The 15583-nt window shown below is 37.2% G+C and overlaps 1 protein-coding gene across 7 annotated transcripts in view; it reads right to left on the reverse strand.

The window, feature by feature from the left end:
- Window positions 1-15583, reverse strand: part of RALYL (RALY RNA binding protein like) — an 885605-nt gene that overhangs the window by 163649 nt on the left and 706373 nt on the right. For all 7 annotated transcript variants that reach the window (XM_069600698.1, XM_069600702.1, XM_069600700.1 and 4 more), the window contains one exon: window positions 10326-10373. In XM_069600698.1, coding sequence (XP_069456799.1) covers window positions 10326-10373 — 48 coding nt within the window. The remainder of the gene's footprint in view (window positions 1-10325; window positions 10374-15583) is intronic.

A 15583-nucleotide genomic window follows, 5' to 3' on the forward strand; every position in this document is an offset into this window, starting at 1 on the left:
ATATGTATATATACTCATTTATTTTTAAAACTATTTGCCACTGAGCCAGAGGTATTATTGCATTGTCTACTATAAATAAAATAGCATTATTGACTTAGAATAATGGTTATTATATATTTTATTATGACACTATTATATGGATTCTCATAATTGGTTTAAAACAGTCAATAGAAAATCTAATGGGAAAGACAGAAATGAGAAAATGAGAACAGCTTTAAATTTTTAAAATATTTAAAACCCTCTATAATTGGTTATTTTATAAAATTACATCTCATTTGTATATACAGATGGAAATGTGATAATCTCTTTTTGGAAAATAGTATATGAAAGATAATGATTAAGAGAGGCTGGTTTCCAAGTTTTCATTCAGAAACACTGAATACTATGACACCAGGGGGAAGAAAAGTCCGATGTACACAAATCACATTTGAAGCAGACCTTGGTACTAAGAATGTCTTTTATATTAGAGAGCTAATGGATCCAAAAACAATGATTTGGGAACCTGCTAGGAAATGCTAAGAGATGTCTGGAAAGGAAAAGAAATGAAAGGAGACAGAGTTCAAGAGAGGGGTCATCCTCTGCGCATAAGCCAAGTCCATTAGAGCCGAGGAGCTGCCAGCAAAGAACAGGTCATGGACGCCCACACATTATAGCTGACTTCAAAGGGTAGAGGCCGATGAGGCCGAAAGGCGCTGTGGACCATATTCATACCACTAGGGTCTCAAAAATCAGAAGGGTCAACGAAGCCTGCCCCTCATTTCAATCACAAAACAGGACCTACATTATTTATTTATACATTGAATTCACAGAGCAACCTAAGTCAGTGAACCAAAATAGAAAAGGTGCTTTTCATGAGCTACCACCCGCAAAGTTACTGAAAGAACAGAAATGTGACAATTGACCCATCTCTCCCAGGGTGGAAGTTGCTGCTTGAGACAAGAAAGGGAAGCTCTTTTGGAGGAATCGTTTCCCCAGGACGTCAAAATGCCATTTAGCAGGTTCATGAAATAAACTAATCTACACACTGAGTTAAGAAAATCTCTAAAGCCCAACTGAAATATAAAAGGCTGTAAGAGTGCTATACTGGATATCAGGTCAAGAGAAGACATCATAGTCACTACTGCTTTAATGATAGTGCAATTCAATAATATGTTACACAGAACTGCACTGTTCATCAATATTTCTGTTGTTTCCCCCCAGACAAGGATTACAAAACTTCCAGTGCTGGCCAGGTATGATCTCATGCTGAAAAAACAGAGCTGCATTTGCTCAATATATTTGTGACATATTTTTAGCATAGGATATACATTTTAGTAAAGCAGTATATGTTGTGTTCTTTGTTGTAAGTTCTTATAGGGAGAGGTCCTTGTTTTCTGAATATGTGGATGTGTTACTTCAAAGAAAGATGACTCCTTTCCTGTTACAGAATCAGGTAAGGTTTTGTCAATTCGTTCTGTCTCTCTGTTGGGAAGATATGCAGCATTAGAACCTGACTTTGATAAAAGTGAGGTAACACACAATCAAAGCTAAAAGGGCATTTCATATGAGAGCATGATTTTAAGTTTTAATGGAGCTGGAAGTTTGTTACTTTTCACTGGGCAAAGTTGAGCTCACCAGAAACCAAGAGAAGGAAGATGGGGAGCTGTTTTCAAGCATGGAAACATACTAATAACAAGATAAGGATGGGAAGCAAGGCCGTTCTCTAGGACTGCAAGATGTAGGAGTTCTTCTAAATACAGAAGGAGGAGGTGAAAGGCAGCCTTTGAAGGAGACACAAGCATTGGCTTTCTCATCAGAATCCTGTCTACGGCAAATCAGAGAAAACAGTCCAAGAGAAATTTCCATCTGATAGAATTCAATGGAATTCAAATCTCCAAGGTCACTTGAAAACTTAAAATTCTTTCCTTCTTCTTGATTTTTTGTTCTTCTACTCTCAGAATTGTATCCCCTTTCCTTTCCTTTAATGGCCCTTCATTTTCCCTAATACTATTAGAATACCGTTTTTCCCATTATGTTTACAGGTCAAACATATAATGATTTAAAGTCAAACACATAATTCTCCTTTCTCTAAGGCCTATTTTAAAACAAAAACTTTAAAAGACCTATTCTCAAGCAATAAATTAAATGTCAGATTTTAATAAAGACAGCAGATTGAGGAAGTTTGAGGATCTATTTTGTTTAATAAACATTTCTACTTTTCATGCGACCATTTTCTGTTTGGAATTTTGTTTGCTTTAATAATATCTGAGATGTGTCATTTCATTATCAAACAGAAGCTGAAAAGTGGTAAGCAATTTTAATATTGATTTATTTGATAAAAAACAGACACAGCTTGTGTCTAGAAACAATAAGGATATTATTTTTAACAGTTGCTTTTTGGACAAAGACAATTTAATGGCATATTGATGTATAAAATGAATATAATTTTGAATTCTTGTTTTTACTAAAAGCCTCTTATTATTAAACTTCAACAATAAAAAGCAACATTTTAATGCATTTTCAGAAAATATATATGGAAAAAATAACCTTCTATCTCTTACCCTAAAACAATTACTGTCATTTTCTAATCTTTTTTCTATAAGAATTTGTATTTTTTTACATAACTGAAATCATAATGTATGTACAGTAATATATCCTGGCTAATTCTCTTTGGTTTATATTAAAAACATTTCCCACATTTGCTAAATGGTCTTCCTAATGTTTATTTTTAGTTCAGTTGGTAAAAAATCTGCCTGCAATGCAGGAGACCCCAGTTTGATTCTTGGGTAGGGAAGATCTGCTGGAAAAGGGATAGGCTACCCACTCCAGTATTCTTGGGCTTCCCTTGTGGTTCAGCTGGTAAAGATTCTTCCCTGGGTTTGATCCCTGGGTTGGGAAGATCCTCTGGAGCAGAGAAATGCTATCCACTCCAGTATTCTGTCCTGGAGAATGCCATGGACTGTATAGCCCATGGGGTTGCAAAGAGTTGGACGGGACTGAGCGAACTTCACTCATTCACAACATTTAAGTTCTGTGGTGCATTTTCACAAGTAGATATACCACAGTCTAATAAATCATTACTTGATTGCTGGACTTTAATTTGATGCCCATTTTTCACTGTCATTGGAGGGACTGATGTTGAAGCTGAAACTCCAATACTTTGGCCGCCTGATGTGGACAGCTGACTTACTTGAATAGACCCTGATGCTGGGAAAGATTGAGGGTGGGAGGAGAAGGGCACGAGAGAAGATGAGATGGTTGGATGGCATCACGGACTCAATAGACATGAGTTTGGGTGGATTCTGGGAGTTGGTGATGGACAGGGAGGCCTGGTGTACTGTAGTTCATGGGGTTGCAAACAGTCAGACATGACTGAGCGAACCGAACTGAATTGAACTTTCACTGTCAACCAATGTGATTTTAAAATTCATGAAAAAAATTGAAAATGTAATATTTGTGTATTATTTTGTCACTGAACACTAGATTATCATTTAGATTAAATAATAACTTATAAATCAGTAATTATCTGTTTTCTTCTAAATTTCCCACATAAAAATACTTTTTTATTTTTCTTACTTATGGACCCAAATTTACAGTCACTATGTGATTAAGTGCTACTCAAAAAATGTAGTCTGGACTTTGGGTTAAACATTGGGTTAAACAGCTGGCCTGCCCAGAACCAAAATCTGACCACATATTTGGGGCCATGTTCTGCCTGGACCCTTTTAGCAGATAAATGAAGATCAATAACTCTAGGATTGGAGATCTCTCGCTGTGTCTTCATTCAAGCTTGTTGAATGACAAGAAGGGTTTCTGTCTTCAGCTTATTTGACTTCTGACAAACAGAATCTATAAAACCAAACTAAGATGCCTATTCATTTTTTAAAAAGGCTATATTTGAAATCCACATGAATGATTCTAGCCTATTAGAATATCTGCTTTCTGTACTGTTTGAACTACTTGAAATTCATAAAATCTGTTTATAACTTCTACCTTGACTTCAAATAAGCTTTTGGTTACAGCTGAATCCAAAAAATGCTTTTTATAGGCACACTTTACTTGAGACCGGCAAATGAGTAATTTTTATTTCTGTTTTTTTGCCACTAAACTTTTCCATGATTTTCTGTGAAGCCACCCTTGCCAACAGCCCACCCCCTACCAGCAAGCCCCATCCCTGGTCTTGTACAAATTCTTCTTGAACGTGCTTTTAGAGGGTTGACTGTGATCATTAATGATCTATTTTAGCAATATCTTGATCTTAATCTAATCTTTATATTTTGTACAATTTTGGTATCTTGTTAAAAAGTGAATGGATTCAAGTAGCAATTGTGAGGTTATGAATCAATAAACTGATTCTATTTAATTCTTAGAATTCTGTAATGTGTGTATTGTTAAGCCATTTTGCCTATGAAGGAAACTTGTGGGAAACGGATGAGATAACCCCCCCTCCCCCAAGTTTAACCAGTCAACACACGCGCATTGAGGCCTGCAACTCGTCTTCTGACTCTGAATCATATCCTTCGTCAACCATGCCATGCTAAGGCTTCCAAGTGTTTTAAGTGGAATCCCATTCTACCAGATGGTAATTTAAATTTGCATAATGAAACAGACGTTGCTTCTTGCTAATATGTTTTTCCAATATTCATGAATATATACTGTGCTCTATAATCAATGATCTGAGACAAGTACAAGTTGACTTAGAGTTGTTTTTCATTAACTGCAGCTCTGGTAGCTTCTCCTATGTTAATTTACTCAATGTCAAAATGGATCCAGAACTGAGCAATGCCCCATGTTGAATCACTGATATGTATGTGTATACACACACACACACACACACACACACACACACACACACACATACATATTTAAGGTCAGGCAGCTCCTGCATTTCTTTTTTTTTTTTTCTATCAATAGAAGTTTGCTCATTACTGGAGGTTATAAATGCCTCAGTGCCTTTCCTGGTTGGAGAAGGAAATAGCAACCCACTCCAGTGTTCTTGCCTGGAGAATCTCAGGGATGGGGGAGCCTGGTGGGCTGCCATCTATGGGGTCGCACAGAGTCGGACACAACTGAAGCGACTTAGCAGCAGCCTTTCCTGGTACTATTGAAGAGAGGTTGCATTAAAACTGCTGATATCTCAGAAACTGAAAACATTCCTTGTGGGTATTCAGTAGAATTTTAGGTATACTTCTTTTACTTTACTTGGGATAGTACAAATATTTATGTTTCATTTAAATAACGTGTAATGTCCTTCATTTAGAGTCATACTTGACCTTTGAAAGAAAACAGCATTGAATGCTGTAAATTGGGCAGTTTTTTTTGTGTGTGTGTAATTCACGAAGATAACAGCTTAGAATAACCTCTCAAATCTATTATTAGTGATACTCTTCCCTGGTCACTCAGACAGGAAAGAATCTCCCTGCAATGTGAGAGACCCAGGTTTGACCCCTGGATTAGGAGGACCCCCTGGAGAAGGGAATGGCTCCCCACTCCAGTATTCTTGCCTGGAGAATTCCACGGCCAGAGGAGCCTGGAGGGCTACAGTCCATGGGGTCACAATGAGTTGGACACAACTGCGTAACTAACACTTCATTTTCACTTCATGATTCCTGAAACCATGGAGAAACACTCAATTAGGTTTTGGAAAAGTTTCTGTTGGATAAATGTACTGAAACATTCACATTACGATGGAACTTTGTGTAGAGAAGCTTCCTAAGCTAAAACAATGCAAGAGTGGAAACTCGCCCATTATATGAGAATTCCCAAGCCTGGCAGAAATAGGCTAGCAATAGGGTGTGAGTGAATGTCAGTTACTGAGACATGATCCCTCAGCATCATGTGAGGCATTTAGTAACAGCTGGAGTTGAGACTCGGTAAACCGCGCTTCTGCCGGGGCCCGCCGGCTCCTTGCTAGGCTCAGCCAGCTAAGGGCTTGAGAAGGAGACTATGATTGGAACAGGAAGAGAGGACTTGACCCTTTCTGTTTTGCCTCCTGGTTTTGTTTCGGCTTCTTGTGTTTCCAGCGTAACTGCAGCCTTGTTTCTCCACCCTGACAGCAGCAATGCATTCCAGTAGTGGCCCCTGGATCCAGTTTGAACACTTCTGCAACATTGGCAGAACAGCCTCCACTCTTCCTCAGAGACCCAGGCATCCGTTGACACTGCTTCCTTAGAGGTCTGGGTTCCAGCCCCGTGGGTTTCTTCGGGTTCAGATACAGTAGCAGCAACTAAGCTGACCTTGCTACTCTCAACGTGAGCTCTGTAAGCCCCCTTTTCTAGAGTGATATCTGATAATCCTACCTTTTCCTGTTTTCCAACCCCAGAGGTGGTAGAGATAGAGGTAGTTTGCTGACTCCATCATATCATTGTGGGTTTTGTGTTGTTGTTTATTTGTTTTTGCCTTTTTTAGTTCCTTAATACATAGAAAGTTCTTACAAGCAATTCTCCTTGTTCAGCATAACTATATGATGTCTGTTTTCCTGACAGAAAACCAAGCAGCATGGAGTGAATGGGAATAGCTGAGTGTTGATGAGAGTGTTCAGCTGCAACTGGAATGCTCCAGGGGGGCAAGAGGAGGGAAAACAATACAAGAAGAATGATCCAGAGGCGTCACAATGGGCTTACTGTGGAAGCACGGCTGATCAGTCAGTGTATTCCTCAGTCACAGGGACGTTGCTACTTGAATATCAGTATAAGGAACCTGTTCTCTATCACTATTAATGGTTACTGTCGGCTACCAGTAGCTAACATTGATTAAGTACAAAACACACACCAGGCAAAATGCAGGTCATAAAAATATGCTACTTCATTGAATCCTCAAAACAATATCATGCGGTAGGCATTAATTTCATATTCACTTCATCGATGAGACAGGTTTTTGTGGCGTTAAATAAATTGCCCACGCGTGTGCCATTAGTAAAAAGAGCAAAAAGTTAATGATAAACACAAGCAGAATGTAACTAAGGAGGAATTACTGAGGATAAAACCAATAGCACTGGCCTATTTCTCTTGTCCAGCCTCTCCACTCTTTTCCCTTCCTGGGGAATCTATGTTCACAGGGAACTCCTGACTGTGTCTACTACGGCAGATGCTTCTCTCTCTTTCAGCCAAATGCAGAAGATGAAAAATTAACTAATGAGAACGCAGGCTGCTCAGACAGTCTGTTAGCAGCACACCCATTCGGATCTCGGTATACCTATAAACCAAACAGGTTTTATATAAGAGAAGCAAATGATTTCGGAAATTATTCTGTTAGCTTTTTGTGTGTGATGTAGAACCATCTGAAAGATTCAGGCTCTGTAATTACTTGCTGATTAAGGCTCTTGTTCGTTTGCTTGTAAAATATATTTATTTATCGTCTATCTACATATGTATCTTACGATTTTTTGAGCTATAACATATACACAGTAAAATGCAAATATTGGGCGAGTGGTAAGTCGCTTCAGTTGGTGTCTGACTTTTTGTGACCCTGTGGAGTGTAGCCTGAGAGGCTCCTCTGCCAATGGAATTCTCCAGGCAAGAATACTGAAGTGAGTTGCCATGCCCTCCTCCAGGGGATCTTCCCTACCCAGGGATCGAACCCATGTCTCTTACGTCTCCTACATTGGCAGGCAGGCTGTTTACCACGAGTGCTGCCTGGGTCCCTGAGAAAACTGTAAACCTGACCCAAAGTTTACAGGTTGATTAGAACTTGGGTCTCCTACCATCTACTCCATTTTAAGTAGAAATTCTTAAAATGTGTAAGGAAGTCACGTGATAGAAAATATTTAAGCAATAACAATGTGAAAACAGTTTACTATTGACAGTCTAAAAGACAATGTATATTAGTTGGCAACTTTATTCAGAGCAATGAAGACAGTGTTCTATATCCTGACACAGAGGAGTATCAGAAAATGCTCTGAAATTGTCAAAAACTGAAATATTCAAATAATTGAAAGACTACTTAAAGTTATCTTTTTTTTTTAAACAGTAAATGGGATTATTTTAATGCTGCCAGATCTTCACATCATTGTTAGGATGAGTTATTACAAGCTATTAAATAGTTAAAATTAAATATTACATTTTACATAAATTGAAAAATTATTTGAGAAAGTTGTCCTTAAAGATTTATATTTGGTCATAAAAGGATGACTAGAGAAATCACTTGCTTAGCTTTGAACACAGTGGTGCTAAAGGTATGACTGTGGATTTGATTTTGTGTAGATAAGGCTGTTTCCTTTAATGTAAAACCATAGGCCAATATTGCTCCCCTTCTGTTTTGCGAATCTGCACAGTTGGTTATTGAATATAAATGGAGACCTAGTTTATGATTGTAGTGCTGCCACGAATCAACTATGTGACCTTGGAGAAAGCAAAATGTCTCTAAATCTAAGGAAATGAATTAATAACAAAAGTTGCGTTTCCAGTATGCGTGAGACTTAATGATAGTGCCTGAGGATACAATAAGCAGAGCTGAGCATCTTTCCTGCCCTCTGGGAGGAAGGAAAGCAAGCAGAAATAAACCAAATATTGTTCACTGCAGAGAGAAATCTAGCAATATAAACGAGGAGCAGTACCGTAAAGGAACGGTAACAGGTGCGGAGAGGGAAACAGAAGAACCTCATTCAGTCTGAGAGAGGAGTCCTGAAGAACGGAGTCCTTAACTAGACAGTGGAGAGAGGCAGGAGCAGAAAAAGAGCGCAGAGGAAGGTCCCCAGACAGGAAGGAACACGGAGATCTCCTGGGGCTGGGAGAGGACCCGGGCGGCTGAGCAGAGGAGACGACCCTTAAGAGGGATTATGTAGTTTCTTCCTACGTAAAATGTTCTGTTTTTCTAGCTTTGCATTTTTATGCCTTGGGATATTTGTTTGTTTGTTTGAATAGAACTTTAAATAATATTTACTTTGTTTTTGTATGTGTGTGTACGGTCCAAAGACCTAACACAGATAATTCTTGTTTCGCATACCTCTTCTACCAGAATTTCATTTGCCAGTCCTAAATTAAATAACACCAATCCCCCCAACAGCAAAAGTCAAATTTCAGTTTTACCACGTATATTAACTGTGAGTAATTTCATAAAGTCCAAGCTTTGCTGCTGGTTTTTCAGTCCATGAATCTCTACCTAATTAACAGATGTTCCTGACAATCAGTGACCAATCGCATCACTTCTTTCAAAGTCTGTGATTTGTCATTGTGTAGTTGTTAGGTCACACACAGATCTCTTTGCTTCCTGGTGATGAACCCACGTGGAATTTTGTAAGAATGGATAATCAAAAGAGGGAATGGGTACAGCGAAGAACCGAGGAGTGAAACGGGGAGTAAAATTAAAATTATAGGAGAAATAGCTGATTGTAGGGATGCGGACACTCTTCCACTCAGGAGACTCTAGAGATGGAGGCAGAGGAATTTAGGTAAATAAAACATACTGACATAAAGGAGGAAAGTGGTTGTGATGTGCTGAAAAGGGAGGAAGATGTCCCAGAGGAAGTGAAATTGGCAAAGAAAAGGAATCATCTGGAGGAAATCTTAGAGGTAGTTCACAACATTGATGAAATGTTGAAGCTGATCCAGTACAGTAGTATAACAATTCACTGAGGGGTAAAAGAGGTGCTTGCCTCATATCCTAATAGAAGAAGAAGGCTAGTACCATTCAAATTACTTTTGATAAGTCATTTTTACAAGAAAAAAAGCACACTAACTCTTAGTATTTTTACATTAAAATGTTCCAATTTTAAATTAGTATACTAAATAACTGTTTCACTGTATTTTCCTATATGTATGCATGAGGAATTTCTATATATGTATACATGTATAATAAATACATTTATAAGATAGAGTTTTTAATGTTTTGACAAAAATTTTTTAAATGTCATGGAAAATCCTATTTCCCCTATTGATTATTAACATCACTCTGCATGGTTTCTTTTGTGGTCCCACACTACCTTGCAGAGCAAGACTTGTCCGTAATTTTTACTGAATTTGTGTGTTGGAAGTAGATGTATTTTAGAAGGTTGGACTCATTGTCTGAATTTATAAATCTCTCAGTCTTGAAGAATTCCAAGTCAAGAATGCCAATTTCAAGATTTGGAAAATAATATTGGTTAATAAATCTTTAGAATATCACCCAAATATCAGAAACCAAATTTTAGGCTTAAGCACCACCAAAGTCTAAAAGTCCAAGATCTTCTATACTGCAGTAGGTACAATCGCAAGATGAAAATCTGTCCGTCTTATATTTTATTGAGACTTACTTTTTCACTGTAAAATATCATTTAAATGTATTAATCAATAATCTCTGTGAATGAAAGGTACAGAAGAGTTAAAAGATAATTTAAATCAAACGGAAACAAGGATGAGAAATTTACATACCGATTGTAGAAGTCATCTCTGTAGTAATCATAGTCAAAGACATAACCACTGAGGAGGGAAACAAGAAATTAGTTGTTGACATCACAGTAATTTTGGTATTAATCTATTATGTAAGGGTAATAAATTTTATTACTTTTGCAAGTAATTATTACATTTTTTCCAAAATTACATTACAAAATTTCCAAAAATTACATTATTTTCCAATGTAATTATGTAGCCAAAGGACTTTATAAGATAGTATCCAGTTGGATATACCGCCATGTCAAACTCTTATTATATGTTTCATAATGTAAACACTGATAATGGATTGAGTTGGTTTGGAATGAAGATGAGAACAGGTAGCAAAATTAATTTTTTAAATACTTGTAATACTTGTAGAACCATCTGTCCCCATACAAGATATAATATAGCTATTCCTTCTTCCTAAGGTATGTATAATGAGGCTAAATAAACAATAAACAAATGGTATATAAATAATATAAATGGAAAAGTTTAATGTAAGAAAAATAAATACAAAAGTGGTTTCCTCAGAAATTCAGCATTTTCTTGTTATTCTAAAAACTTGCTCTTCAGTACTTGATGTAGAGAAAAATGAACAAAAAAGAAACTTTGAGTCTTACCAACAATAACAGTATTGTAGGGCACTTAAAGAAGAGTTAATAAGTACATTTCAAGGATAAGATTATTACTAAGCTTCTTAAATGAATGTATAATAAAAATTTCCCCATCCACTTATATAATTTTTAGAGTTTACAAAACACTTTATATGCATTATTACTTTTTATTAATAATTTCAAGCTCTCAAAACAGCTGTATTGGTTATTATAACTGGAGAAAATTAAAGTGCAAGGGACCTCAGCGGCTAGCTCAAATTTTATGTCTAGTAAGTGACAAGACTGAGACTGGAGGAAAAGACTTCTGAATCCATATCTGGAGCTGTTTTTCATCACCATGCAACCCTCTGCAGCCTGGAAGAAATTTAATCTTATGCTAAATGGAATATTGGTATTACAGGGGAGTCATTTTTAATATTCATTTATTTTACTGCTATAAAATATGCATAAGTAAATTTACATTTCTAATCACTTTAAGTCAATTTTAAATGTCAAAATTCAATGGCAATGTTGAGCAATTAACCATTTCCAAAAGTTTTTTTTCATCTAAAACAGAAACCCTGTGCTCATTAGACAATGTTTCTTCATCCCCTCACTCCCTTGCCCCTTCTCCAAGCCTCGGTGACCGCTATCCTACTTACTATAGCTGTGAATTTGTCTACTCCAGGTGCCACTCCAGTGTTCTTGCCTGGAACATCCCAGGGATGGGAGAGCCTGGTGGGCTGCTGGCTATGGGGTCGCACAGAGTCGGACACAACTGAGGTGACTTAGCAGCAGGCACCATATATAAGTGGAAACATACATTGTTTGTCCTTTCTTGCTTGGCTTATTTTACCTGGTGTAATTCTTCAAGCCTTATCTATGTTCTAGCACAAATCATAATTTCAATCCCTTTTTACGCCTGAATAATTCTCCACTCATGTGCGTGTGAATTTTTGTTTATCTGTTCATTTGTTGATAGAATCTGAATTGTTTCCATCTCCTGGCTGTTGTGAATAATCCTACTATGAACTTTGGTGAGCAAAATTTTGGGGGGCCTCCTGCTTTCACCCCTTTTGAGTATACATCTAAAAGTAGAATTGCTGAGTCATGTCTAGTTATTGAAACAATATTCTCAGTGCCTTTCCATACATAAGCTGATTTAGCCTTAACAGTAACCTATAAGATGTAGAATGTTCTTCCAATTTTATAGGACCTTGAAGCCTAGAGATATTAAATACCCTAAATAACACAGATAAGTATTCTAACACAGATAAGTATTCTAACACAGATAAGTATTCTAGTATTCTAGCATAGTCATTCATATACTCATTTACCAAAATGTGATTAAGGACCTATGGTCAGTAACTATATTAGGCACTTAGATGTAGAAGTGAAATAGTTACTTTTTTGCTCACAAACCTCACAGTGTAGTGGTGATTATATACAGAGTACATCATGAGAAACGCTGGGCTGGAGGAAGCGCAAGCTGGAATCAAGATTGCCAGGAGACATATCAATAACCTCAGATACGCAGATGACACCACCCTTATGGCAGAAAGTGAAGAAGAACTAAAGAGCCTCTTGATGAAAGTGAAAGAGGAGAGTGAAAAAGTTGGCTTAAAGTTCAACATTCAGAAAACGAAGATCATGGCATCTGGTCCCATCACGTCATGGCAAACAGATAGGGAAACAGTGGAAACAGTGTCAGACTTTATTTTGGGGGGCTCCAAAATCACTGCAGATGGTGATTGCAGCCATGAAATTAAATGATGCTTACTCCTTGGAAGGAAAGTTACCTAGACAGCAAATTAAAAAGCAGAGACATTACTTCGGCAACAAAGGTCCGTCTAGTCAAGGCTATGGTTTTTCCTGTGGTCATGTATGGATGTGAGAGTCGGACTGTCAAGAAAGCTGAGCACAGAAGAATTGATGCTTTTGAACTGTGGTGTTGGAGAAGACTCTTGAGAGTCCCTTGGACTGCAAGGAGATCCAACCAGTCCATCCTAAAGGAGATCAGTCCTGGATGTTCATTGGAAGGACTGATGCTGAAGCTGAAACTCCAATACTTCGGCCACCTGATGCAAAGAGCTGACTCATTTGAAAAGATCCTGATGCTGGGATAGATTGAGGGCAGGAGGAGAAGGAGATGACAGAGGATGAGATGGTTGGATGGCATCACTGACTCAATGGACATGGATTTGGGTGAACTCTGGGAGTTGGTGATGGACAGCGAGGCCTGGTGTGCTGCGGTTCACGGGATCACAGAGTCAGACATGACTGAGTGACTGACCTGACCTGAACTGAAGTGGTGATTAAGATGGTTCTTGATATCTTGTCCATCTTGACGAAAGTTTCAGCAGAGTTCTTCCTGAACACAGGCCTCTGACCTCTCTTTTATTAGAGTATTTACTTTAGAACTCTCTGTAAATTGTAGTTGTAAATTCTCTGCCACTCACATGTGTAAATCTTCTGCCAGTCTCATGCCTTGACTTTCTTAAGGACCTGGGAACTATCTTTGAAATTAAATAATACCAGTCACGCTAATGATAATAATTATATAACGTTGAGAAGTTATTTACTTGAATAGATAAAGTTGATATTAACTTAAGTATCATACATGGTGACAGACATTTTAGATGCTTTTAATAGCTATTGTTTGATGGAACAACAGTTTCCACACAGTGAAAATTCTCAATATTTTCTGATGTGACTGAATAGAGAGAATATGTAGCTAAATTGTTTCATCTTTTATTCTGAAACTTTTAAAAAATGTTATAATATTAGAATAGAGTAAGATGAAAATATGACATGTTACTAATATGGATGAGAGTGATGATTCTACTCATAATTCTAATACCTTTAAGAAATACCTCAATAATTTACCAGCCTTTGGGAAATTGAAGAGTACATGAGAGAAAAATGTTCATTTTTATTTTTCTCATTTGATGCTTAAATTATCTTGTCCAATCTGCTTATTTTTTGTTCAGTTCTGACTGGTGAGGCAGATTTGCAAGGACAAGTTATAGCTAAGCACCTTAAATTGTTTGATCTCCAAGCTGCACTTTCTGCCATCATAAACTCAATTTCACCTGTCAAGTTAAAAATGAAATAAAATGCACAAACAGTTCTGTGTAATCTTGACAAGGCTTCTGTTGCCTGAATGGTTTGGACTTTCTGCAAAATTGCCATGGCTGTAGTTGGTTCAGGGCTTAAGCTGTAAAATCAAGCTGGGTTTCCAAGGAAGAGGAAAAGTTTCAAAGAGATGAAAAGAGATTAGCACAGAGCAAGTCTGATCTGTGCCTGCCAAGTGCTTTCCTCAGTATTCCTCCTGCTCTCAATTCTTTTTTGTCTTTTTGTTTTCTCTCACAGATTCTCCCTCATAAAAATCTCTTCTTTTTTTATTTTTGTGCGAACCTCTATTTGAAATTAACTGTCAAAAAGTGACATTTCCAGGAGTCATATCCAGCGCTGTAAGTATCTTATGTATCCTAGAATTGTGGTGCCAGAAATTTACATTAGAGAAGATCCTCTTTCCCTGATGCAAGCCAAGAGGGATGATGTTATGCTCATGAGTTAGTCTATTTTGGCTTTGTTTTTGTAAATTAATTAATTTATTTTAATTGGAGGCAGATTACTTTACAATACTGCAGTTGTTTTTGCTGTACATTCACACAAATCAGCCACGGGTGTACATGTGTTCCCCATCCTGAACCCCCTCCCACCTCCCTCCATCCCATCCCTCAGGGTCATCCCAGTGCACCAGCCCTGAGCACCTTGTCTCATGCATCAAACCTGGACTGGCAATCTGTTTCACATATTTTGGCTTTTAGAAGAGGAACTTTTGCAAGTTTCATTGTGGTGGTTTTGTGTGACAATGTGGTTCTTAGGCCATTGAAATAAAAATGTGAATAAAAGAGATGTTTAGGGCACTTTCCAGGAGGAAGTTAATTCCAGTGATTGAAAATGTTTTTGTCATTTGGGAGTATGGTCAGTGACAAAGAGCAAGTACTTGACTTTCTTGAAAAGTGAAACGATAGCTTTGAATTTAACACAGTTTATATTTGAAATTTACAATATTGTACACATTTACAACATTTATTCTACTTTTCAATGTGTCTTTATTTGCTCAGATCCCTTAGAAATTTAATGGGAAATAGAAATTGGCAAAATTATTGATCAGAGTTGCACACTCACACTCTTTCTTTCATTATTGGAGATTAAATGAGATCTAGTAACTTTCCTGGAATTTCACTGAAACTGTTCCATTTACAGAAGAAGAAATTACAATTCACTGGGTTTTGCAATACATACGGTCCATTTTATATACCCCTTTTTGAATTCATAAAACCAGTTTCATATGAGTAGACTAATACACAGAAGTACTTTTTATTTTTATCATAGAATGTCATCAAAATATAATCTTAAGAATATTAATAAATTTTTTAGAACAAGGAGGGAGCATTTTAATTGTTTATTAGCAGACATCCTACAAATAATGATTGAAGCCTTCTCAATTACTATATCTGGATCCATAAATTAAATCAAATTACTGAAATTTGTTTTAAATATAATATTGGGAATTGTAAATAATGATATCATATCAAGCAGAGCATGGCTTCTAACTTCAAGGAATATCAAAGTTTAAGGGACAGGCAAATACAC

The sequence above is a fragment of the Ovis canadensis genome, chromosome 9 (genome assembly GCF_042477335.2).
Source record: "Ovis canadensis isolate MfBH-ARS-UI-01 breed Bighorn chromosome 9, ARS-UI_OviCan_v2, whole genome shotgun sequence".
Classification (NCBI taxonomy): Eukaryota; Metazoa; Chordata; class Mammalia; order Artiodactyla; family Bovidae; genus Ovis; species Ovis canadensis.